Below are 25,125 nucleotides of genomic sequence, written 5' to 3' on the forward strand. Positions count from 1 at the left end.
AATTGCTGTCAAAGCTTTTTCTAAAGTAAGTCAGTGAAAACTTCAGCATGAAATTCCTGAATTCTCGGTCCTGGAATTTTTGTCATTGTACCCTGGAAATCTCCTAGACTAACACCATCTCTGAGTAAACCAAACCCTGAAAAACGCTCGATAGAAAAACCCAGCATAACGCAACAGTCTGCGAGCAGGGTTTTTACACGGGGAATATCGCTCTTGTTCTTTTCCCCTATACTTTTCCCCGGGTGGATAGCATGTCCCCAGGCTAACAACACACCTCCCGTATGAAGAGATCACGCCTTTGAAAAAACCTGTCATTTTTTAAGACACTGAATCGACTTAAAAGCAATTATCAACGGACTTTCGAAACTTGTAATGTGTTGAATTTGGTTTGCTGTTTGGTGAAGACTCCTGTATTATGCTTTGACCAATCAAAAACACTTGTTTTTTCGGCCAATTGGAAGCGAAAACGAACTCAGTCGTCAATTGGGTTCCTGACTTTCCCGCGCTTGGGCGTCCGCTGCAAGGTCTCCTCGCGAGTTCTGATTGGTTAACTGCACAATTCGAGAACGCTGTGATTGGCTCATTAGAAAGGCTAGTTAATGAAATGCAGGAAGCGACTTCGGAAAACTTCGTTGATATTCGTAACTTTCCGTTCGCTTCTCGTCCACAGGACTTTTTGCGAAAGGGGAATGGAAGCCACAATTGGAGGGGTACGATTTCCTAAAAATGATAGACGAGGAGGAAGAAGAAAAAGAAAGAAAAAGGCTGAAACAGCAGAAACTGGAAGAATTCTTTGATAAAGACGTAGAGGAAGAGCCAGACTGGCCTTCGCCTTCGCCGGAAGCTGAAAAGATCGAAGAGAAGAAATCAAGTCGCCTTAGGCGACCGGAAGTGAAGAGTTCATCACGAGATGAACTCTAAACCAATACTCTGAAATAAAATATAATGTATTTTAATTTATTATGCGTGAAAGATTTGTACGCTCCTCGAGTTGGAGCAGACTTTATCTTTTAGTTGTGGATGTATGTATCATTTCTTGGAAATCTTCGCGGAAATACTGAGCACTCGTGTGGGTCAGCGGTCAAACTCAAAACCTCAACGCCACTTCCGCTTTATACTGCCCCGACTGTTTTTGTAAAAATTTGCAGCATCAGTCGGGGGAATAAGCGCCGGTTTTAGCAAATCTTCGTTGAAGCACTCGAAAAGGGTCCGAATTATTTCATCCAATCAAAAACTAACGCGAGCGCTATCGAGTACTCCGAAAGCAATCGCGAGTACAAATTCGTCATGTTGCTTAGCAACTTCTGGGACGAAAACCGCGGGCTTAGTCAGTTCTCGGAGAAGTGATGTCGCCATCAACTGGCACTTGTTTCCCCGACTGGCATTGTGTAAAAGAAGTTTGTAAGAAAAAATGTTGCGATAAGCACATACCACAACACGAGCCAAAATACTGGTAGATATAACTAAATTTTTTTGCAGATTTGACGTACGTAATTTAAGTTTTCGGTCAGTAAATGTTTCCACTTAGGCTTTAAAGTCGAAGCGTTGGTACATTTGAGACAGATATTTGTGTTTGTTAGCGGAAGTTTTGGCGGGAAATTCTCTCGCACCGCGCGTTTGACTGCTGCGTGCCCGCCGTGTTGCTTAGCAATCGCTTACTGCAGCACTGCAGGCCCAGAATTTCGTCCGAAGATAAAAGTTGTCTCTGAATTTGAATTACTGATAAATGAATCTGTAATTTTTGATTAGGTAGCTTACTATTTTAATTTGCGTTATCTCAAGCAAATGATGTATGTAATCTTGAGCAAATAAAGTTATTTTCTTTCCCGAAGCAAACCAAGGGCTCAATCTTGAAGTATGTCTGCATGATAAATGCGGGTTTGTTTCAGTTCTTTGTGCCAATTTTTACCTAGCAGTGCTTCGCCCGCTTTGCACGCGTTGCGTACCTGCGGGACACCCGCTAACCTAAAAGAGATTTCGGGGGGATTCCTGTTTATTCGAAACAAAAAAGGGACACAGTAAAAACCGGTACAAACGCAAAATAGTAGTCATTGCATATTGCAACAAATCAAAGACCGATATTCTATATACTATGACCTGCTGGGACATCAGCTTTCTTTTTGTATGTGAATAGCTCGTTATATCGTGACAGTACAGTTTAATCACCCCCTCTCTACCCCTTACCTTCCGTTCTGCTCTAAAGGTTTGACTTGTATTCACAAGTTGCAGTGCACTATGCTTTCATTTCCATCTTTGCTTATAAACGATAGGTAAGCTAAGGAATTGCCATTTATTTTCTTGTGATTGGCTGGTCACGACACACCTCCCTCTGCGCCTTGAGTGACGAACGTTAACAAATGATGTTTTGACCATTCGAAACAGTCATGTGGCTGTTCCAATAGAATTCGCCTCACAATAAATTATAAAGTAAATTTCCTGCCTCAGTCGCAGTCAGCAAAGTTCTTCCTGTTTAATTCAAAAATTGAAAACAGAGGCAAGGCAGTAGCCTCAAAAATTAGAAGTAGAGCCTCCACCAGACTGAATTTTGCCTTGCATAACTTTATTTTGTTTTGTTATTTATTTTTCTTTTTTGTGATCGTTTTCTATTGGCGTAGCAACAGAATCGTTTACGTCTAGGACAGATCTAAGTTTATTTCGCACTTTTTTCGCTCAAACCCGACTCGGATATACTGACCAAATATTTGACGGACCGAATACCGCAATACTGTGTTGTCTACGTTTTAAGAGACCTGTTCCTTGTTTTGAAGAACGCGCGTGCAGAGTCCTTCAAGTGCGTTGTTACAGTTCAATGAGATTTTTTCCGCTTTTGTATACAACATTGTTATTTTAGTGACACGCGAACGTGAGGGTTTGCCCGTAGTTTCCCGCATACCCGCGGGTAAAAACAAATCTGAGGTCCGCAATACTTCGAAGTGTACGCAATTTTGTAATAAATCGTATTTTTTACGAGCAAAATGCTCTTCAAATGGCTCATGCATCTGGCTAATAAAAGTGTCTGCTGTTTTTAATTTCACGGGAAATTAGGCCGGGACAGGGTTGATGAAATAACGTATACATGTGATCGTTCAAAAATTGATAAATCGAAATCGGGCTTACTTGAGAAGTGAAAATTTCGAGGGCAAAAAACTACCCTGCTAGATTTTGCATTTATACAAGGGGTTACCTTTTTACTTAAAAGCAAAACATATTCGCCATTTGTGACCATTTGTAATCCATTTTACGGCCAGTCACGCGAAAGACTGAGACACAAAACATCTGTCTTTTTGTAACCCAACAGTGCACAGAAATACGGTGGGAAAATTATTATTGCTCAATAATGATAGAATTTCTAGGCTGACAGCCGATCTGAACGAATACCAGACGCTAGAACAAGCTTTTCAGAGAAATAACAAACATATTCTGCATGTGTGATGACATGACACAAATCGGTTGTCTGTTATTAAAATTAATGACTGACTTTTCTCGATTTCAATGTACACATCGCGTTGCAAGACAGTCTGTAAATGTTGATCTTTGAGAAATCAGAATATTTTACCCTTCGACACTTACATTTACGAAACGCCGTGCGAGAATTTGAAATTCCCAAAGAATGTTGTTTTCTGTTTTGAAGTAAACCCTTTACAAATGCAAATTCAGTGCCATTGTGAAATCCCTTGGGGGTCGCTCGCTTACGTGTGTCACACCAGTGTTCATTTCCGCCAATGAGAAGCTAGCAAAGGGAACGTGCCCGGACTTGTCCTGTCAAAACAAAGTTCTTTTCTTCTGGAAAGCGTCCTTTGAACCGAATGATCGAGTTAACGCCAAAGAGTCTCGTTGCAAAAAGAAAATTCTTCGCAACATGCCTTTATCGCGCTCGCAAAGAAACGATCTTTCCCGCAACTGGTTGTGTTACGGCGAGTTGCGTGTTTGTTTGAGGTGAAAGAGATTGTGATGTTTTATTGACATCGGCTATAGCATGTGTATTGTATATGGGTTTTGTAATTGGCTAATTGATCTTTGACCAATCAACCGCGTTACACGACTGAACGTGGCGTTGGACCGGCGAAAAGCGGATCTGTAACGATCTCAAAGTCATCGTCGCAATGGAGTTTAAAATTTTGGTGAGTGCACATGCATTTATGTGATTTTCCTTCCGAGTACATGCTAAGCAAACCTTTGTTAGTTGCCTACAAAATGCATAACTTACTACCGAACATGCAAAAGTTATCTACGCGCGCTTAAATGTGCAGCATTGTTTTTGTGGAAAAAATGCATCGTGCTCGTAGAATGGAATCAGCGATATTTTTAGAAACTTTTACTGTTTATTGTTGCCAGTTTAAACTACAAAATATCACCGCTTGCGTCTAAAATCTTGAGCTTTTTTGTGAGTATTTTATAAGGTCAAACGAGGCAGCGTTTACCTTCGATTTGAGTGACGGAAATGGGAACTCGTGTCCACTTTTGACGTTGTTGCAAATTTCGCTTGAGTCCAGACAAGTTGTAACTTGCCCATTTGAGAGAGAAATAATAACTATTTACTACTTCTAAAGCCTAAAATGGAGTGTTCTAAGGGCATTTGACGTAAATATACTTAGTTTTACACAGTGTTTTGATGGAATCTATTTTGTTAGAAAAAATGTAACTAGTCAGCAATTTTTAGGCTGCGAGGTCCGCTTCGTGTTAACTCGATTTTAAGAGGCAATGTACAGCTTTTAACGGTTCAAGAAACACTAGTAATTCTCAAATATAAATATTTTCGCTTTGAAAACTCTATAACGACAACCAAACTCAAAAGAATTTCTCGCTGTCTACACCAAATATAATTTATTCGTCCCGTGCTGTGCTTTGTGAAGTGTGAGATATCGATGTATAAAACAACGTTGTACTCTTACCGTAAATGGACTCAATTTCAGCTTCTATATTACTAAAGAGAGGTTTTTCTAACAAGATTGAAGTGTGTATGAGTTTTTCGATTTATTTTGCATCAGGTATTAGAGTATTCGCATGACATTTCATGGTATATTAAGTTAATTGAGAATCGATCAGTCTCGAATATTCAGTGAATTTAAACTCAACTTATGGGTCATAATCATCGACTTATTTTGCTCAATATCTTTACTTAAAAGAACGAAGATAAAGACTATAAAGTTTGGCTTTATTTTGACTTCGAATACAAAAACGCTTACAGAATCGTTTCAAAAGAAACTTGAAATATTCAGTATCAAACACATGCCCAAAGAAAAGGCAAGTGCTTGCTATCGAATGTAAATTTGTCAGTTTCGCTTTTTCCTCTTTGACCTCTTACTTGTAGAAAATACTTAAAAGTTATTTTTATTCAACAAGTTTCTTGTTATAAATCAGATCCTTCACGGTTTTATAGATCGGTAATATTTTGTTAACATTGCATCAGACCGAAGCAGAAATAGTTTAACCACACTGCTAATGACGAAACAAAGGAGATAACTTTACTTTGACAAACATCGTTTAGACCCCTACTGTATTTCACGGTTGGGTATAAAATACGAGAATTATCGATGACATCGAAATCTGTTGTCTTTATTTTCAATAAAAATAACTTCTTTAAAGCTTTGTTTTTCTCAAATTTGACCTGCAGTCGATCGGTGTTGCGGCGATAAAGTCGACCTCCTTGTGTTTTGAATGTAAATTCAGACACAATCAGTCTTCGGACTTCAATATCTTTTTCTTGCACTTTGCTCCTTTCGCTTTCGTTTCAAATATATAAAACAGGGGGAAACGATTTTCTTAAAATCGAGGTTTACTTTTTTATATGCATGCAAAGTTACACAAAGTGACAATTTTCAAAACACATTTTTGTTTGCCAATATCGTGTACGTTTAATATTTTCACGCCGTAAATAGTCTAGTCCATTTTCGTTTCGTTTCCGGATAACAGCGCGTGGGTTGAAGACGTCACGTTTAAGGGAAATGCACGTATTCCTAACGCATTAAATTAATTTTGTCACTGTTAACAAATAAATTGGTTTCTAAATTCATGTTTTTCAGCTTGTTTTGAGTTTAATACTTCAAAACAACTCGGAAATAGACAGATAATATGGAAAGTTAAACCGTCGTAAAGGCGCCTGATATCTCATAGCTTACGGTATTAAAACTTTACACAAGTAGGATTTGTAAGCGATTTATATTTGACTGCCTTTGGGTTCTCAACACAAAGTCACGAATTGTAAGTTGCATTTTTTTTGCAGTTGCTGTTTAGAAATAGAATGAGATTTCCGTTTAAAGGTTTCCTTTTTCAAGGCCGCTAGCTGAAACACCGCTCGATTCACTGTACTTTTAACCCCAAGAAATGTAACACATCTTTTACTCGCATTTTTTCAGTAAAGTTTGTTATTTGACTAAGACATCTGGTATAAAAATCTTATGAGGTTGAGCTCTAATAGCTTTTTCTCTAGAGCCTAGATCTCGATGAAACCTGACGACTAAATCTCAGTTTTATTTTCAAGGAGAAAGGTTGCCCTGCTACGATTTTGCAGGTCTCGAAACGTTTTTAAACCCAGTAAATTGCTTGTGTTCTCTGCATGTTCTGGTTTTCAGTTGGCTTCTGTGATTGCTGTATATGTTAGAGCAAATAGAATTAAAGCCGGTTACAGCAATGATATTAAAGGCAAATCTAATTTAATCTGCTACCCGGGTCGGCAAAGTTCCAAAATCTGTGAAGACGAGAGAAAACAACATGAAATAAACTGCTTAGCTGAAGGTATAGTGACTGAGTAACAATTTAAATTAAAGGTTATCAAAACAAATCGTTTATATATTACTAAATTTCATGATACCGTATATATAAAGGAAAATTGCTCATAGGAAAATTTTTAACTTAGCGTTCTCAAGAAACGTTTGGTATTATTCTTACAAATAGTTATTAAAGCTGCGAAAACGACTGAGTCAAGAAATTACTTTACGTCTTCTTGAAAGCAACATGATGTTTTGTATAATTATTTTGACACTGCAGTTACGATAAGTTAGAATAAAAAGTCACAGAGTTAGCTCATTAGAATTTTTTTCGGTGTGGGACTGACTAGATTTGAACGAAGGTGACTGAAGCTCGCTTGCATTAAGTAATTGTCAACATTTTGCGAGTTCCTTTCGAAGCTTTAGGGCAGGGTTTCAGCAAGCCCTTGTGTATCAAATTATGTTTTTTAAAGCAAACGATTATAGTGTAATTAAGAATATAAAGTCACAGAGTTAGCTCATTAGAAACTTATTAGGTGAGGGAAATTAAATTCGATCAAGGGGCGACAGAAGCGCGCTTGCATTTTGTCAACATTTTGAGCGTTCCTTTCGAAACTTTAGGGCAGGGTTTCGGAAGCCGTTGTGTATCAAATTATGTTTTTTTTTTAAAGCAAACGATTATACATGTAGTGTAAGTAAGAATATAAAGTCACAAAGTTAACTCATTAGAAACTTATTCGGTGTGGGAAATTAAATTCGATCGTAGGTGACTGAAGCTCGCTTGCATTTTGTCAACATTTTGAGAGTTCCTTTCGAACCTTTAGGGCAGGGTTTCAGCAAGCCCTTGTGTATCAAATTATGTTTTTTAAAGCAAACGATTATAGTTTAAGTAAGAATATAAAGTCACAAAAAAAGCTCATTAGAAACTTATTCGGTTTGGGAAATTAAATTCGATCGTAGGTGACTGAAGCTCGCTTGCATTTTGTCAACATTTTGAGAGTTCCTTTCGAACCTTTAGGGCAGGGTTTCAGCAAGCCCTTGTGTATTAAATTATGTTTTTTAAAGCAAACGATAATAGTGAAGTAAGAAAATAAAGTCACAGAGTTAGCTCATTAGAAACTTATTCGTTGTGGTTAATTAAATTCGATCGTAGATGACTGAAGCTCGCTTGCATTTTGTCAACATTTTGAGAGTTCCTTTCGAAGATTTAGGGCAGGGTTTCAGCAAGCCCTTGTGTATCAAATTATGTTTTTTGAAACAAACGATTATAGTGTATGTCCGATTTAGACTTTAATATTAGATGCGTTTGTTAGTCCCCAAACATTTCGTCAAAGTTTATTTTCAGTACAAAGGACACGCCGGCAAAGCGAGGAATCATTTTATTGCGGTTTATAGTAATCAAGCGAAGCATGCAGCTTCAGTTATACATATAGTAACCATTTCAACGATTGAATTCTTTATTGTTCTTTCACAAAGACTTGTAGTCTCTCGGTCCACCAAAATGGCGTATCATACCGGCATACCTTTCATTTTCGAACCTTTATTCTCATTTGCATGCAAAAGGTTTCTAATAATGTTTCACAGAGAATTTCGCAGCTCCGCAAAGAAGGGGAAAGAAACCCATTTCCCTGCGCTGTCATGAAAATACTGAGCTACGATTTTTTGTTGCTTTGCTTTTCTGTGTCTGTTACAAAATGTTTCTACTCCTTCTAAACCTTTCAACTTCATTGCGAGTCCTTATTTGAAATGTAAGGTTTATAATTTGGCCGTGACTTCATGACTGAAACTGAATTGAACTGTTTTATAAACTAATGTGACAAAGTGTGTCGATTTCTCTCTAGTTTTCCTTTGTGTTCCTGAGTAAAGTTTTCGCTTTTGGTTTTCGCAGCGAAGTAGACCAAACTGAATTCGTGGTCGCGTACACCCGAGAAAAGACGTCGTCCGGGCTCTTCTTCGAAGTAAGCGGTCAGAGGAAGACGTCTGAAATTCAATTCGTCTCTTCTCGGGTGTAAGCGACCAGAGGAAGACGTGCTAAGTTCGTCAGCATTAAAATTCACCTTACCTTTCACAGCTAGACCGTCATTTATTTTTATTTTATCGATTACTTTGCTGTCTGCGGATAGTTTGGTTTCTAAAAAGTAGTTAAATGCAAGAATAATTGTTTCTTAAGTTTATTAAAACCAACGTCTTAGTTGAAGGAGTTAAACGAAGAGAAATTCTCAAACAAATAATTATTTTCTTGACATTCAGCCGTCAGTTTTCCTTGTTACTTCTCTTTCGGCAATGCCAATTCTGAATAACTGAGAAAAAATCCTGATTTTCTACAATTGCTGCTAGGAGTAGTTTATAAAACCCTGAACGAATCTTTGTCTAGAATCGTAACCATGAATTGGACCTGAGCTTTGTTCGTTTTGTTTTACTAGGACATTATTGGTGTTTTTCTTTAGTACCTTAGTTTACCTGATAACTTTGAGGATTCTCTTTTATTAGAAAGTAATTTTGTACAACGGCGAAGTGATTGAATATTGATTCTGTGACATATATCTCAGAAAGTCCTTACATGTATGTGAAAGTTAATTTTTCTAAAGTTATCCTGTACTGTATGAAACGATTGGCCAGCATATTAAGCGGCTAGCAATGTATTTGTAATTGTTGCACTTGTAGAAAAATATTAAAGGGTACCACATGTTCTCGCACTAAAATCGCCAACAACATAAATGTTTTGTGTCGACATGTTATAGAGTGACATTCCATTTGCATGTAGATACTTCTATTTCTCTGCGTTTTCTCGCAAGTGCATGGATACATACAAACATCATGCATACATCGACTTTATTTAAACCTCGGATTTACAGAGTAGCTATAAAAGCTCATACGAAAGAGAGAAAGTAAAGAAAAGAAATCAACCGAGTATAATATATACAAGCCTACTCTTTAAACCAAATTATTATGATTTTAGTTAAGGTGGCTGGTAACGGTTTCCAGCACTTTCCAGCTCTTATACTTTGACGGGTCATTACTACAAATCTTTATCAGTTGATGCTACAATAATGGTATGAAATTAATGCCCAATGATTGGTGAATATGTTTTGGTTATTTTCATGACGTCAGTGGTTACTATAGCAATAGTATAACCTGTTAAAAACACCTTTAATTTTGTCTTTAAGTGCTTATAACTCAAAAACGAGCTCGGTGACCCCTATTTTTTATTATTGAACATTGATCAGCATGTTAAGATACAACTTTTTGCAAAGTTAAAAAAATTTCTACGAAGCGGTTTCAGAGCCACCTTAAATATTTGAAAATTTAAGGTGGCTCTGAAACCGCTTCGTAGAATTTTTTAAAACTTTGCAAAAAGTTGTATCTTAACATGCTGATCAATGTTCAATAATAAAAAATAGGGGTCACCGAGCTCGTTTTTGAGTTATAAGCACTTAAAGACAAAATTAAAGGTGTTTTTAACAGGTTATACTATTGCTATAGTAACCACTGACGTCATGAAAATAACCAAAACATATTCACCAATCATTGGGCATTAATTTCATACCATTATTGTAGCATCAACTGATAAAGATTTGTAGTAATGACCCGTCAAAGTATAAGAGCTGGAAAATGCTGGAAACCGTTACCAGCCACCTTAAGATGAGAAATAATGACTGTTACTATAAAAATAAACACTTTTATGACCGGCGCGTGTAATTGCTCACCTAGTTTGCTCAAGGTTGGCTTTCAGAGAACTTCGAAAAAAAAATCGTGCAACTTAAACCACAGGTAGCCCAAGCTCCTAAAGGAGCCGTCAACATATAGACCACATACGACATTGCGTAATAACGTTATTATAAGGGTTTGTATGGGAATATAACGATCGTAAAAAATAGTTCAAAATAGAGGAAAAATATCCAATAAAATTCACTTAACTATCCTCTTCTGTCTATATCTTGTGTTTCTATGCCGTTTGGAGGCGATTTGAAGCCATTTCAGTGGGTTTTAGGTTCGCTGGTTTCCTATCATTTAGGGTTTGTATGGGAACAACGATCGTAAAAAAAAAATTCAAAATAAAGGGGAAAATATCCGACAAAATCGACTTACCTATCCTCTTCTATGTAAATCTTGTGTTTCTATGCCGTTTGGGGGCGTTTTGAAGCGATTCCAGTGGGTTTTAGGTTCGCTGGTTTCCTCTCTATATATAATTCCTCAGGTAGGGCACCGAGTGCCGAGGCCAGCAGATCGACTGAAGGAACAGCCATAAATTCGCCCCAGCCCGATTGCCCAAATGCCCAGAGCACCGCCGAAGTGACCACTGTGCTCATCGATAATCGCCCGCCAAGGAGCAAATTTAGCTTGCAAATGTCACAAGGCTTTTCCATCGAGAGCCGTTGAAACATGCGTTGACTGTGTGATCCGTGCACGAAGGGTTGAAATGCTTAGCGACCCGGCCTTTTGGTTCAATTACCTGCGGACCCCACAGGAGAAGGGATAATGTAATGTTATTACCGTGCGGTGAACATTATCCCTTCTACCGTGGGGTCCGCAGGTATTTGAACCAAAAGGCCGGGTCGCTAAGCATTTTCAAACCCCTGCACGGATCACACAGTCAACGCATGTTCAACGGCCTCGATGGAAAAGCCTTGTGACATTTGCAAGCTAATTGCCCGGGGGCGATTTATCAGATGAAGCACAGAAATGGTTAAAGCAACTATCGGCGGTGCCTGGGGAATTTGGGCCTCGGAGCCTGGGGGAATTTATGGCTGAATTCCTTCAGTCGATCTGCTGGCCTTCGGCACTCGAGTGCCCTACCTTGAGGAATTATATATAGAGAGGAAACCAGCGAACCTAAAACCCACTGGAATCGCTTCTAAACGCCCCCAAACGGCATAGAAACAAAAGATTTGCATAGAAGAGGATAGGTAAGTCGATTTTATCGGATATTTTCCCCTTTATTTTGAATTATTTTTTACGATCGTTATATTCCCATACAAACCCTTAAATGATAGGAAACCAGCGAACCTAAAACCCACTGAAATGGCTTCAAATCGCCTCCAAACGGCATAGAAACACAAGATATAGACAGAAGAGGATAGTTAAGTGAATTTTATTGGATATTTTTCCTCTATTTTGAACTATTTTTTACGATCGTTATATTCCCATACAAACCCTTATAATAACGTTATTACGCAATGTCGTATGTGGTCTATATGTTGACGGCTCCTTTAGGAGCTTGGGCTACCTGTGCTTAAACATGTTATTTTTATAATCTTTGGTTAGAGGTTTTCACGTTGTTCTAAATTTAGCGTTTAATTGAAGTAAGAGGATGAACATTTGTTTATTTAGGCCCCCGCAATCAAAACAGATTTATAAAAATGCAGTCAAAAGTTTTTCTTGGCTGTTAAAAGGTGAAAGAGGGCATCTTGCCAAAATCGATCTTTGCTGTATGATAATTTCGCCTGCGTTGTTTTTTAATCTGGTGGTTTCTAATCTAAATTCTACTTCATTCTTGAATGAATAAAGGGACAATAATTTCGACAGAAACTAACTTTTCCAGCTTATAAGAATCACATAGGGAGGTTTTGTGTTGGGGTTCAAGTGAAAGGTTTAGAACAAGCCCTTGCGTGCACTCGTGACATTACAACGCCGTTTAAAAGACTCGAGGTCGGTAAGTTGTGCATTGCTTTCGAAACCGAAAATATGGCTCTCGGAAGAAGGGAAAAGCTTAAAATTCGGCAGATGCAACACGATATTCAACTTATAGCAGTAAGTACAAGAATTTTTTGTAGACAGCGAAAATTTTTGCCTTTTATGTCCATTCATGTTGCTCCAATGAATTTGTAAATGATGTTCCGTTTTCGTTGTTTCCTTGGAGAGTATATAGTTTAACAATAGCTTAACGTGAAACGAAGGGAGCGTTAGACAAAACTACGAGCACAGAATTGAAAAATATGCTTTGAATTCGCTAATTTGTTAGCTATATGTAACATAAACACAACTTTAATCAGTGAATTCAGAGAGTGTAGAATCGGCCTCGGCTGGGGCAGAATCGATAGCATCGGAGTCAGACTAGTGAACGGCAAGAAAGGACCTCGTAACTCAAACTGCTTTTGTTCTGATTATTGCCAACTATATAACGCAAAAATTCTGCAGGTATTTCAAAGGAACGAATCATTTGCTGAGGTTGCCAGTGAAATTTATTGTTGATAGCAAGTATTTCACAACCTTTATCCGCCAATTCGTTTTTCTGTAGCACTCTGTAGAATCCAGGCTATTCATTTCACCTAAGTTCGTTCATTTTGCTGCACTTTGCCTTCAGTTAGTGATGAAATGTTTGGCCTTTGGAGGCGAATAAATTTCACAAATTACAGTGCTGTAATTCGCATGATTCCCTCAGTACAAAATGTAAGCCTTTTAAATGTTGAAATGTTTGTTACATAAACGAGCTGTGGCAGTTTTATGCTCGTGACTGCTTGTTGCACCGTTGTCTTTGTCTTAATTGAAGGACCAAATTCACAATCTTGGTACAAATTTTCAAGTAAAACTCTGTCTGTCAAAAACGTCTGTTAAAAAAGCATCACCATTATTATGTCTTTTTCAGCATTGGAGGAAATATATATATCACAACAAGAGACAGTGTTTTTATCGGGAAATTCAAACATCGAGAAGAGAGTTGAAAACTGAATACAACGCGCAGCGGACTATTTTCAACGAAATTCGAGATGTTTAGCATGTTTAGATAGCCGATGTTTGTTGCATGAACGAGCTGTGGAAACTTTTATGCGTGTGACTGCATTGCAATGTATACACTGGCGATATTTTTGTTGCACCGTTGTCTTTTTCTAAATTGAAGGCACACATTCACAATCTTGCTACAAATTTTCAAGTAACTGAGGAATATAATGAACACTCGCCGCTTACCTGACACCGAAATTCTTGTGGAAAATTTAGATAGATTTGTACAAAGCTGAGAGGAGATTGCTAAAATTCAGGATAGTGAACAAACCTCTTGAAAATTATTTTAAATGCGTTCATGTTGAGATGATTATAATAATTTAATGTTTCAAGCTCTTTTAGAGGAAATGGTTATCAACTATTAGGAATTAACTGTATTTGCGCTGTTCAGGGGAAATTCGGCTAACTAACTGTTGCCTTTACAAAATGCTCGATATATTTTTCTTTCACTACAGCACACAAAAAAACTACTCACAGCACGAATACTTTCACTACTTACAATGCTTACAATACAATTACAGTTTTATACAGCTACTAACATTTTTTCAATATTATAACTTACAGTACTTATATAACACAATGAAATGCTCGGTATACATCGGAAATATATGCACGAATGCATGCATGTGAAACATTTAACGAATCATTTTAAACTTTTTACAGTGAGCCGAGCGGTATATCGTTTAACATCGTGTTTGAATTATAAAAGGTCTTCTTGAGCTAACATGGCCGTGAAGGAGACGGTCACGATTATTATTATATAAACATCAGTGAATTACCAGGTAATCTTTCGCGCGAAAAAATCATATCTTCACTTGTGAAAATAACATGTTATTTTCACGTGTGAAGATATCGATTTTGAAACATTTTCTGACAAGTTTGCCGTGTTTCAATACTGAATAAGCCAAAGTAAATCGATATTAAGTCGAAACATCTTCGGATCTTCCTCGGCAATCTTCGGAAAACTTTCGGAAACATTCGTACGACCTTCGGACAACATTTTGCAAATCTTCGGAAAATGGTCGGCAATCTTCGGAAAATCGTCAAAAACATCGTAATTAGTAGGTTTATATAATAAACAGAATATTACATGGTTGCTTGGAGATATGAAATTTATCTTCTGGTGTTCAAATCGATATCCCACTCGTTCGCTGCGCTCACTCAAGAGATATCGATTTGAACACTCGAAGATAAATTTCATATCTCCGCCCAACCATGTAATATCCTCTATATATGTACCAAGGAGAGTAGTTTCATTATCCCTGTTGATATTATTGGGGTAAAGTCTTATGTGAATTGCCTCTTTGACCCTGCGTTTGTACCAGTGTGGGTCACGATCACGTGGGTCACGGTTCTGAAGCATGGATGCCCACGATCAAAAAACACAACAACAGGAGAACCGGACGACAGCGGACCGCTGAGGGAACAACAGGACACAGAAACAGTGAGGATCGAAATGCACCAATCACAGCTGTTGAAAACCAACCAATCACAGCGCGGCAGCGTGTTTTATAAGTTCACGCACAACCAGTCGACCTTATCGCCTGATGAAGACTAGTAGTGTGCAGTCGAAACGTCGCGATCTCCATCACACGTGACTACATCGTTAGACAAACGAAAAACACTTAATTATTATTGTACTCTACCACGATGAATAACCACAACATTTTTTACGAAAAGGTTATATTTTGCAAAGGCATGATTCTGTCTTTTTTTCAGGATTGGAGGAAACATACAACACAAGTGACATTGTTTCATCGGGATATCCAAACACCGAGAAAAGAGTTGAAAATACGACGGGCAGCGGAGTATTTTTAACGAAACTCGAGGTGTTTGGATAGCCGATGAAACACTGTCCCGAGGGTTTGATATATCTTCTCAATCGAAACAAAAACTACGGAGTAAACGGAGAAATATCGTAAAAAATCTATGCTAATTAAGACCGGGTATCCAAACCTCCTTCACGTTTATGATTTTCTTTGTAACTTGATGAATTATTAATGAGTTTGAGAAGTGGAGTTAAACCATGTACTTCCTATATTCTTTTTAACCGTAAGATTCGTATCACGTCCTGTAAGGCTCTAGCAAGTGATGGCAATGTTACGGTCTTTTGTAGCCCGCAGCTAAAGTCTTTTCTATGTGTGTAAGCTTGCACGCATTTTTAAACGCGCTGCCTACACGTTGTTACCTCGGGCCTTGATTGTTCCATAACTTTAAGATTTTGCTCTTTTAGCAATTAGATTTTCTAGTCTTGAATTGTTTTATTATATTTGATTTTCACAAAATCGCGAAATTTAAGACCCGCGAATTTATTTTTAAACTTCTTTAACGCATTTTTTAACGCTTTTAACGTATTTTCGGCCAAATCGTGAAAATCAAGTCCTGCGAAAAAAAACGTTCCATTTTCGCGAGATTAAGTTCCCGCGAAAATAGGTAATAATTAATTTTATTATTTTTTTTATTGTTTCAATTTTATGGCGCATTTGAATGTATGTCTATAGATATTTTCACCTTAAAAGTTAGAAATATAACAATTGTCACCATCTTTTGCTACAGTGATGGACAGTTTTATACTATTTCTGGCTAAATCTGTTATTCTTAATACATATTTATCTTTCGTTTTAGATTTTCATTGTTTCCGCCCTCCTGGGCACGATGTATGCACTCAACTGCCCGGACGACATGTTCGACAACCTTAATTTCTGCTGTAAATTCTGTCCAGTGGGAACGTTCTTGAAACATCCATGCAACGAGAGCAAAGGCAGCTCTTTTTGTGAGCCATGCCCGGTAAGATTTCTTATTGATATATGTTCAGTTACTTTACAGGCTACTTACTTAATTATATCTTTCAGCGCTATGTTTGGTCTATGCAACGTGCCAAATTCTAAAGTAATGCCCGCTTACAGCGCGTTTGGCCCTCTCCAAGAGGTAAAATAAACTGTTTTGATACAGATCGTCGTGTACTACCCGTTAATTTTTGGTCCTTGTGCGAATTTCTAAGAACGCAATCGATGTGGAAAGTACATATAATCTTGCATTAGATTAGACGCGCAAAAGCCAATGTTAATAACAATAACAGTGCAAGCTCGAGGTTTCTATCGGCTGGAAGTTCGCAAAACGCCAACTATTAAAAGCCAATAAAAACCGAGAGCAAACCCTCTAGCTGTTTACGCAAAACTAGCCAATCAGATTGCAAGTTTGCTTTAAAGTCAGTCACTGGGTTATGCTAATTGTACTTATTTTGTCCTTTTCCTTTGAACAGCGAGAAACATACATGGATAAAATAAACAACATAACGCAATGTGAGCCTTGTAGGAAGTGCGGTCCTTCGCAAGTTGCACTGGTCTCATGCGAGCCAAGCCATAACAGAGAATGTGGCTGTGCGCCCGGAAAATATCACGACCCAGCTTTTCTCTTTTGTATGGATTGTCGTAAATGTACCGTGGGGGAGGGGGTAGTGTCGCAGTGCACACAAACAAGTAATACCAAGTGTCAGCCGTGTCCAAAGGTTAGTATACCAGTAATACTTCTCTCGTGGGTTCTCCCTATAGCTGACTATACGGGGAAGCTTTGAATTCTTCTAGATTTTAGTGCTACAAAAAGACCTTATTTCTATATGTCTGAAGAAATGGAAAACGTGCGAAATCGCTTTTTTCATTTCGTTATTTTCTATCAATCTCTCTTCATCTAACCATACGACTTTTTGGGCTTATCAAGTAGTCTTAAGGCTTTATTCCGACAGAAATAGTTAAAATAGCCGTCCCTTGTAATGGAGTTCGAAGGTATGTGCAGACATGCGACTCGTTGCTGAGTGTTTTCAACACAAAATGTAATAAGGAGGTTGTGTGATCGGTGATCGGTTAGATTCAAAACTGAAATTCGCCTTCCAACTAGAGTTTGGTCCTCATTCTTTAGTATGCAAGAACGAGTATGCTTTGGCCTGTTAAAAAAGGCATGATTATGTCTTATTTCAGCATTGGATGTGGAGTTCTTCAATGTAGCTCCTATTTATTAAATGCCTGACTGAATCTTGAGATTCGTATCACGTCCTGTCACTAAGGCTCTAGCAAGTGATAGCAAAAATACGGTCTTTTGTAGCCCGCAGCTTAGGTCTATTTATTTCTCGTTCTTTTTTTCTGGGGGTCACCTTCACGCAACGCTTGAGGATCGTTGCGTGACGGCTGCAAAGGAGGCCAAGAATGCAAGAGCTCAATTTTAGTTCAGCACAAGTTGGGCATTCGTAATCTTCCTCAATATTATTTTTTTAATCTCATTATCCGAAACTCTATTGTAACTTTCACTTTTTCCAATTTTAAGGCTGTTTTGTACGGCAACAAAGACGACACAATGTCAATTAGATTGTTTGAATGTACTATTGTCAGAAAAAGGCAATTTATCAATTATTATTATTTTTTGCTTGTATAGGGAACCTTCTCTAGTAAAGAAAGTTATGAAGAGCATTGCATTCAATGCTCCAAATGTGAGCCAGGTGGCATTGTACTAGAAGAATGCAATGCATCACGGGATACAATATGCCAGAGAGCAAATGTAACACACACCGTCCAAGCATCAAATACGGTACCAACAGGTAAGAGTATTTTTAACAGCGGTGTCAGCAGATCAAAACTGAAATAAAAATTCACGCTAATCCTAGAATAGCCTTCTCGGGCTTTGAACAACCCGGCCCTGAACTCACTCTTAAACAGGTTATAAGATAGTGGAAAACAAGAGGAACATGGTCTTGCGCTTCAATCTTCACGCCTCACGCTTCGCACTTCACGCCTCACGCCTCACGCTTTACGTCTCGCGCCTCACGTTTCACGCTTCACGCCTCACGCGTGTTTTTCCACGCGCGCCTTATGCGAGAAGCGTGGGGCCGATATTTAAAAGCAAAATTAAGGTGGCTCACAATAGTTTAGATTCAAAGTATTTACATCAGTTAGCCAATAAAGACTCGGAAAAATATATGTAGCCGGAACCAATCGTGGTTAAACAAGTAGTCTGAATAATTTTCGGTTGGTTTTCATTTGGATAAGGCGAATATTTTTTTATTATTACCAATCACAGAGCAACAAGTACTGTGTTTCATTTTTTGCAGCTCCATTCACGGCCTCTGCACCAACAAACGGTGGAAACTCGCTACAACCTATTAAAAATGAGGAGAACAAAAATTTAATTTACGTTCTTGGGATTTCCTTCGCCGTGGTATTTGTTATTGTTATTGTGTTCGCTATATATTGCTTGTGGAGGAGGCGGCGTGGTGACGAGGAAAACGAAGCTAACAACCACTCAGGTACATAGTGGCAGGAATAAAGGCGACCAACCTTTGTTCTATTAAAAGGTGATTTCCAGTCCGTACTGTGCAATCTCCGCCTGCAATGTTTATGTAAGTGCCGGGGTGGGGGGACTCCCCCAAAATACCTATATGGGTATGTGCCGCCTAACGAGGTCCTGATTTTGGGCTAACATCCTGAAAAAATGCAGAGGCAAGTTGGAATGTCTGATATATGAAATGCTATTTATCAAGGAAATCAGACCAACCCTAAATACGCAAGCAGACTCCATCCGTGGGAAACTTTTTAATTAGCTGACATTTTCCCAATCAACTGACATTATTCGTTTCATTTTTGACACTCAGACTGCTATATATTCTAAAATTACAACTTTATAATTTGCATTTGTTAATGGCGACAGAATGACGCCGAAACGTCCTAGGGTATCATTTTGGATGCAAATTCTTTCTAAAACGGGGTGCTACTTTGGAGACCCGGGCGGCACATACCCACTCAAAACATGTACCTGAACACGCGCTGCAATGTAGGCATTGTAAGCAGTATTGTGTACCAAGGCCTTAACAGTACAATGCTCAAGCCATGACGTAATTGGTGAGTTGCATGGAACAAGTTCTTCCCTTTAATACCATTATTAATAAGGTCTGTCACGCAATGCTGTCATGCAAACCGGAAAAATCGTTTCGTGATGGTGACACAAACGCCTGCAAAAGAGACTACAAAATGATCCCAGAAGTGATCCCTTGTGATATAGCACCCAGATATTAAAGTTTAACTTTTTTTAATTTTATTATTTTCTTTCAGAAATGGAAGAAACAAAATATGATTTCGTTCCACCAACAACAGCCGAGACGCCCGCACACGCGCGCTCCTCGCACGGGCTTCGAGGCAGGCGGACGAACAACTCCAAGCAAAGCGGCCATCAACGAGATTCCGACTCCCAGGGGAGTAGCGGCTCATTACAGGGTGTTAGTATAGGAAATGGTAAAAGTAAGTATGACCCTGTAAATGCTGTGTTTCTTGTTAAAGATAAAGATAGAGCAGTTTTCAATTGAGTGCCGTAAAACCAAAACCAAAGTAATTACTCTGGCCAATCACAAAGGACACAGACAATCCAGTGAACCAATCAAAACTCGAAGCAAATACATGTAGCTGACACGAAGCGCGGAAAAACGTGCGCGAGCGAGTCACGATTGGTTTTGATATAACTCCTGATTGGCTGAGAAAGTGACGCGAGATTTTTAAGCCAATTACTAAGCGTAGTAATGCAAAACCGAAGCAAACGCAATTTACTTTCGACACTCAAGTGAAAAACGCTCTAAAGATAAGATTATTTTTGCCACTCCAATAAAAATGGGTTTTCGGTGTCAAATTACAATAACATGTTTTAAAAATGTACAGTTAAAAAGAAATAAAAATCATCCTATTATAAAAGGTCTACGTATAAAAGGGTTTTATAAATCCATAAAATTCTTCCAAGCGCGACTCTTAATAGCAGCCTTAAAATAACTCAAACTGTTCACATCTGTTAGAGTCCGAGGTAATTCATTTCAAAGCCGAGTAGCTCTAAATACAAATGATTGCTGGCCGGTAGCTGTTTTGAATAACGGTACGACCAACTTGTTTCTGTGTCTAGTATTGAGAGAATTAACATCAGCTCTGCTGGTTTTCACTGTCACGCAATCAAAAAATAAATTCAAAACCATTCAACGACAGAAGCTATGAATTTTAAATATTATAGACGATAAATAGATAAACAATTTCTCCAAGTTTCAGGTCTGTGCGGTGTACCGTTCGCGAGTTATCTGGAACTCATACTGTTTACAACACGGTCGGCAATCTTTGGCTCATGAGCTAGTACAGTTTCACATAAATACCACTTATTATATCTGAAATGTTCAATCTGCAGAAAATGGAAAGGAAAGGCCTTTTTTCAAACAAAACAGTTTTGTCACGGCACTCAGCTTGATGTCACATTACGACGGAAAACTCAAATATTCAAAATGCTCTGTAGAGAAAACGAATGACACTATCGATCTGGAAATTTGCAAAAATATATATTTTTAGTTTATCTTACGTCTAATGACAACGAAAATTTAGAAGGCCTAGTGAATTTTTATTTCAGAATTTTGTGACGTAACATGAAAATCAAGAATAAATTTGCTGCGCAAATATGCTGGGCTAGTCCGCTCAAACATTTTAAAGCCATTACAGCGTCTCTGACTTCAAGCTGCCAAGCAACTGGCAACCAATGGAGTTGCTTTAACGAAAGGATGATGTGGTCAAATTTTCTTGTCCAGGTGGCAACCCTAGCCGCAAAGTTTTGCACTTTCTGAAATCGAGCAATGTTTTTCTTTGTTGTACTGGCCCAAACTGATGAACAGTAAAACATTTTACTGAAAACCAGAGAATTAGTCGATCGTTTTGTCGCTGAGTCGACATGTCTTTCAAACATAATGCTGACCTTACCACAGCATGAAAACACAACTTTACTGTGGTGTAAAGTTCAAGTAAAGCTGGCATAAATTTGGAATTTAATCAGCTTTACGCTAACTTTTTAATTTTTTTTAAAGCTGACCTTTATGCCAGCATTACACTCAAGTTAATTTTAAAGGCAGGGTAATGAGACTTCTTTACACCAACTTTAAATCACATTTACACATGGTAGCGTAAAGATTAGTTTACTCACCTTTAAAAACATTTCATTGATGGTGTTAAGTTGGATAACCAACTTTAAACCAGATTTAACCACCTTTAATTTCACGTAAATCCCAATTTTCATGCCGTGTTCGTTTCTGTTATTTTGTCGTAGGTAAGATTTTAGTTCGGGAACTTCCCGGGAATGTTTTTGTCGATTTGGGGCTGCTCCTCAACCCAAAGTCCAGCAAAAACTGGATAACTCTGGCTGGTCATCTCAAATTCACTGCAAATGAGGTGAAAAACCTGGAACTTTGTCCAGAGGAGGCCACGCAGAGACTGCTAGGGGAATGGGGACAACGAGATGGCTCAACGGTCGACATCCTAATCAACATCTTGAAAAAAATGAAGCGAGACGATTGTTTGGAAGTCCTTAAGCAGTGGGATACATAAAGATCTGCTCAAAGAGGAACTGTGATGTCAAAGCGACGATATGCTAGACTTCAGATGATTACTTTAGAAGTTCTGCGTCGAGAAACCTCGTTTGTTTTTTCGCTATACGTATACGCAACCATTTTGTTCAACTTCAAGTTGAAAAGTCTTGATATTATGGCAGAACCAAGCTAAAGATTAACCAAAAAAGCACCATAGATCTTAAGGCAATTGGTTGAACATTTTCTGTGAAACATTCCCCTTCACAGGAAGGCACATTTTTACCCGTTTATAGCCGAGTCGTTTGTTTCTTGAACTTATTTTATGGTTGAACTAACGCGTAGAAATTTCGCGCTGTTTACAAAGCGAACAACTAGAGCACTGCTGTTTCCCAGAACGGAGAAGGGTGGGTACCCTAAGAAGAGAAAAACAAAATTACGCAAAAAGTGAAAGAATAATTAGTGATTGTCATATTTTGAATTCAAAGTTTTTGTAGGGGAGTGTGAAGCAACGGTTCCTACGTAGAGCTACGTCAAAGCTAGGTCATCAATATAGAATTTTGGAGGCGTTTCACGAACGGTGATAACTTAGCACGTGAAGAGGGCGTCTGTTAACTCGCGTTAAGTAGAGATGTATATATAAAAGTAAGTTATAGTTAATAGTTTTAAAAGTAAGTGACTTTTCTCATATATCTGGCCTTCGCAACATGCCGCTAAGAGGTAAACCACTCGTCAAGCTAAAAAAGGCGCTTGATGAACACAAACCAGTAATTTATAAAATGCTATTTTGCTACTCACATGTTTCAACGCTGATTGTAAATGAAAAGAGTTTAATTTAAAGTTTATAAATGTACATCTGGAATATCAAAAACCAAGGAAAAGTGAAAAATATCGAGTCAAATGAAATAGAACTGAAATTTTTTTTATAAATTACGTTGCAAGAAAATGATAATGAAAATTTGGAGGAAAAAAGGAAAAATATATGGTCAAAAGGTTCAAATTAAAAATATACAGTGTAAAAAGGACAAAAAAGGAACAAGTTCGAAATAGGAGTCGTTTATTTTTATATAGTTTGCTCAAAGACTGAAATGTTTTTGCACGTTATGTCCTTTATAAAAGAATGTATTTTTGGACGATACGAGACATAGTTGTAGAAGAATTGTTTTGGTTTAAATCGTAAGAAAAAAAAATGAAGGCTTTTGAAAAGAGTATATTTGTAATGGTATTGTTGTAAATATTAATTGTTAAAAAATAATTCTGAAAAACTGAATTTTCACCAAATAAAAGCCCAACATCTGCTACACATTACGTACTGGCTGGGTAAATCAAGTATACAGTCCGCCCAAGCAACAAATTCGCGGAAAAAGGTCACTTCTGAATGTTTCTAATTGATACACAGGGATGTTGCTAAGGGCCTGCTGCCGGCTAATTTAACCAGCTGAAATAGAACTTAAATCCGGCTGAAATTTCACCTGAAAACAAAGACTTAGGTAAAGGTTTAGAGCTGCCAAGGCCAGAAAAGCCAGCTGGGCTTGTTGATGAGCCGGCTCAGTGTTTTCTTAGCTACATCCCTGGATACAATGGAATTTAAGCAAACCGCAACAAAGACGAAGCCATTTTGAAACCCCTTCCTGGTGGGGATGTTCCCTTGTTCCCTAAAAGTAGTTTGTCGATTTTTGCGATCCCTGTTCCCTAAAATATCAAAAACACAGCTTGATTTTCCTTTTGTTCCCTTGTTCCTAATTTGTTTGAAGTTGCAATTCAGTGAGGAGACTTACCAATGACATAAAATAAATAGAGGATATTACATGGTTGCGCGGAGATATGAAATTTATCTTCGAGTGTTCAAATCGATATCTCACGAGTGAGCGCAGCGAACGAGTGGGATATTGAATTGAACACGAGAAGATAAATTTCATATCTCCAAGCAACCATGTAATATTCTGTTTATTATATAAACCTACTAATTACGATGGTTTTGACGATTTTCCGAAGATTACCGACCATTTTCCGAAGATTTCCGAAGATTTGCAAAATGTTGTCCGAAGGTCGTACGAATGTTTCCGAACATTTTCCGAACTTTTCCGAAGATTGTCGAGGAAGATCCGAAAATGTTTTGACTTAATATCGATTGACTTTGGCTCATTCAGCATTGAAACAAGGCAAACTGGTCGTAAAATGTTTGAAAATCGATATCTTGTGAAAATAACATGTTATTTTCACGTGTGAAGATATGATTTTTTCGCGCGAAAGATTTCCTGGTATTTCACTGATGTTTATATAATAAAGCAAATTAACAAAATAATTCTTCCATTCCTTAAAATCAGCCCTCTCCGTCCGACGCTTCCCCGATCTTTTATACACTTCCTTTTTTCATACGCAGTGTATAGCACTTTCTTTTTTCACACGCAATAGCACTTCCAAATATCCAAACATTTTAGAAATATATATAGATTACTTCATAGAAAGTGCGCCGTACGGATTTATATTCACGAGTTGCAAAATTTTGGGAAACGAACGAGTGAGCGTAGCGAACGAGTGAGTTTTCCAAAGTTTTGCAACGAGTGAATAAAAATCCGTACAAAGCACTTTCTATGCTGTAATTTGTTTATTATATATATAACGAGAATTCAACCATTGAGCACTTTACGCCGATTTTTCCAGTTTATAACCTTTAGGTCCTTTAGCATACAACAGTTAAACGGCGCGAGAAAACAAAGCTGCAAATGCACATAGCTTTACAAGCGAATTCGCTATTTCAATAATATGAAAGAAAAATTACTGGCGACAAACTCTCCTAGCAAGAACTTTATTTAAATAAACACACTGCGTTACATTTATAAACTTCGTATCGCATCGAGGAAACTTCGCCACAAGCGAATAAACTACAGGCGAATCAACTGGCGAATTTTGAACAAATTGTGACAACACAAGGAGTCGGTTAATTAAACTATAATTACGACGTAAATCCAATTAAAAAATACAATTTACTTTACCAAGACGATCCCAAGAGTTCCTGAATACTCTTAGAAAGTCCTTGGATGTGTTGTAAGTTCCGATGAAAGTCTTGTCTTCAACTCGCTTTCACTTATCGACACTTCGCCTTCGCCTGTCTTCACTTCGCCTTTGAAGAGTGATTCTTATCACTGCTGTATTCGTTATGTTTTGCTTAGCGTGTTTCTGTTGGCTTGCATTTCCATTAAGTTCTTAAAAGGCAAACTTTTGTAAAGGAAGAAAACGTGTAGCCATGTTTTCAAAACATAAACTGCCGTCGAGAGCAAACTTGCCGCTCGCTCTCTCAACCTCGTTGGAAACCATTTAAATTCTCGCGCTGTGATT

At 38.0% G+C, this 25,125-nt stretch overlaps 3 protein-coding genes across 6 annotated transcripts in view; all 3 read left to right on the top strand.

Annotated features, from left to right (window-relative positions):
• Window positions 1-1,836, top strand: part of LOC144663697 (thioredoxin domain-containing protein 16-like) — a 28,687-nt gene extending 26,851 nt beyond the window's left edge. For both annotated transcript variants that reach the window (XM_078524726.1, XM_078524728.1), the window contains one exon: window positions 671-1,836. In XM_078524726.1, coding sequence (XP_078380852.1) covers window positions 671-921 — 251 coding nt within the window. In that variant the 3' untranslated portion in view covers window positions 922-1,836. The remainder of the gene's footprint in view (window positions 1-670) is intronic.
• Window positions 1-25,125, top strand: part of LOC144663756 (uncharacterized) — a 99,119-nt gene that overhangs the window by 14,037 nt on the left and 59,957 nt on the right. The gene's annotated exons all lie outside the window — the stretch shown is intronic.
• LOC144663730 (tumor necrosis factor receptor superfamily member 16-like) lies at window positions 3,831-22,222 on the top strand. 2 transcript variants are annotated; one of them, XM_078524772.1, is made up of 7 exons: window positions 3,831-4,121; window positions 16,053-16,214; window positions 16,690-16,935; window positions 17,853-18,015; window positions 18,526-18,720; window positions 19,523-19,708; window positions 21,531-22,222. In XM_078524772.1, the coding sequence occupies exons 1-7, from the start codon at window positions 4,104-4,106 to the stop codon at window positions 21,806-21,808; spliced, it is 1,248 nt and encodes a 415-aa protein (XP_078380898.1). In that variant the 5' UTR covers window positions 3,831-4,103; the 3' UTR covers window positions 21,809-22,222. The 2 variants fall into 2 exon arrangements, with proteins under 2 accessions (XP_078380898.1, XP_078380897.1); XM_078524771.1 differs by lacking the exon at window positions 3,831-4,121 and adding an exon at window positions 12,293-12,458.

Source organism: Oculina patagonica, chromosome 8 (genome assembly GCF_052425735.1).
Source record: "Oculina patagonica isolate OP01 chromosome 8, crgOcupat, whole genome shotgun sequence".
Classification (NCBI taxonomy): Eukaryota; Metazoa; Cnidaria; class Anthozoa; order Scleractinia; family Oculinidae; genus Oculina; species Oculina patagonica.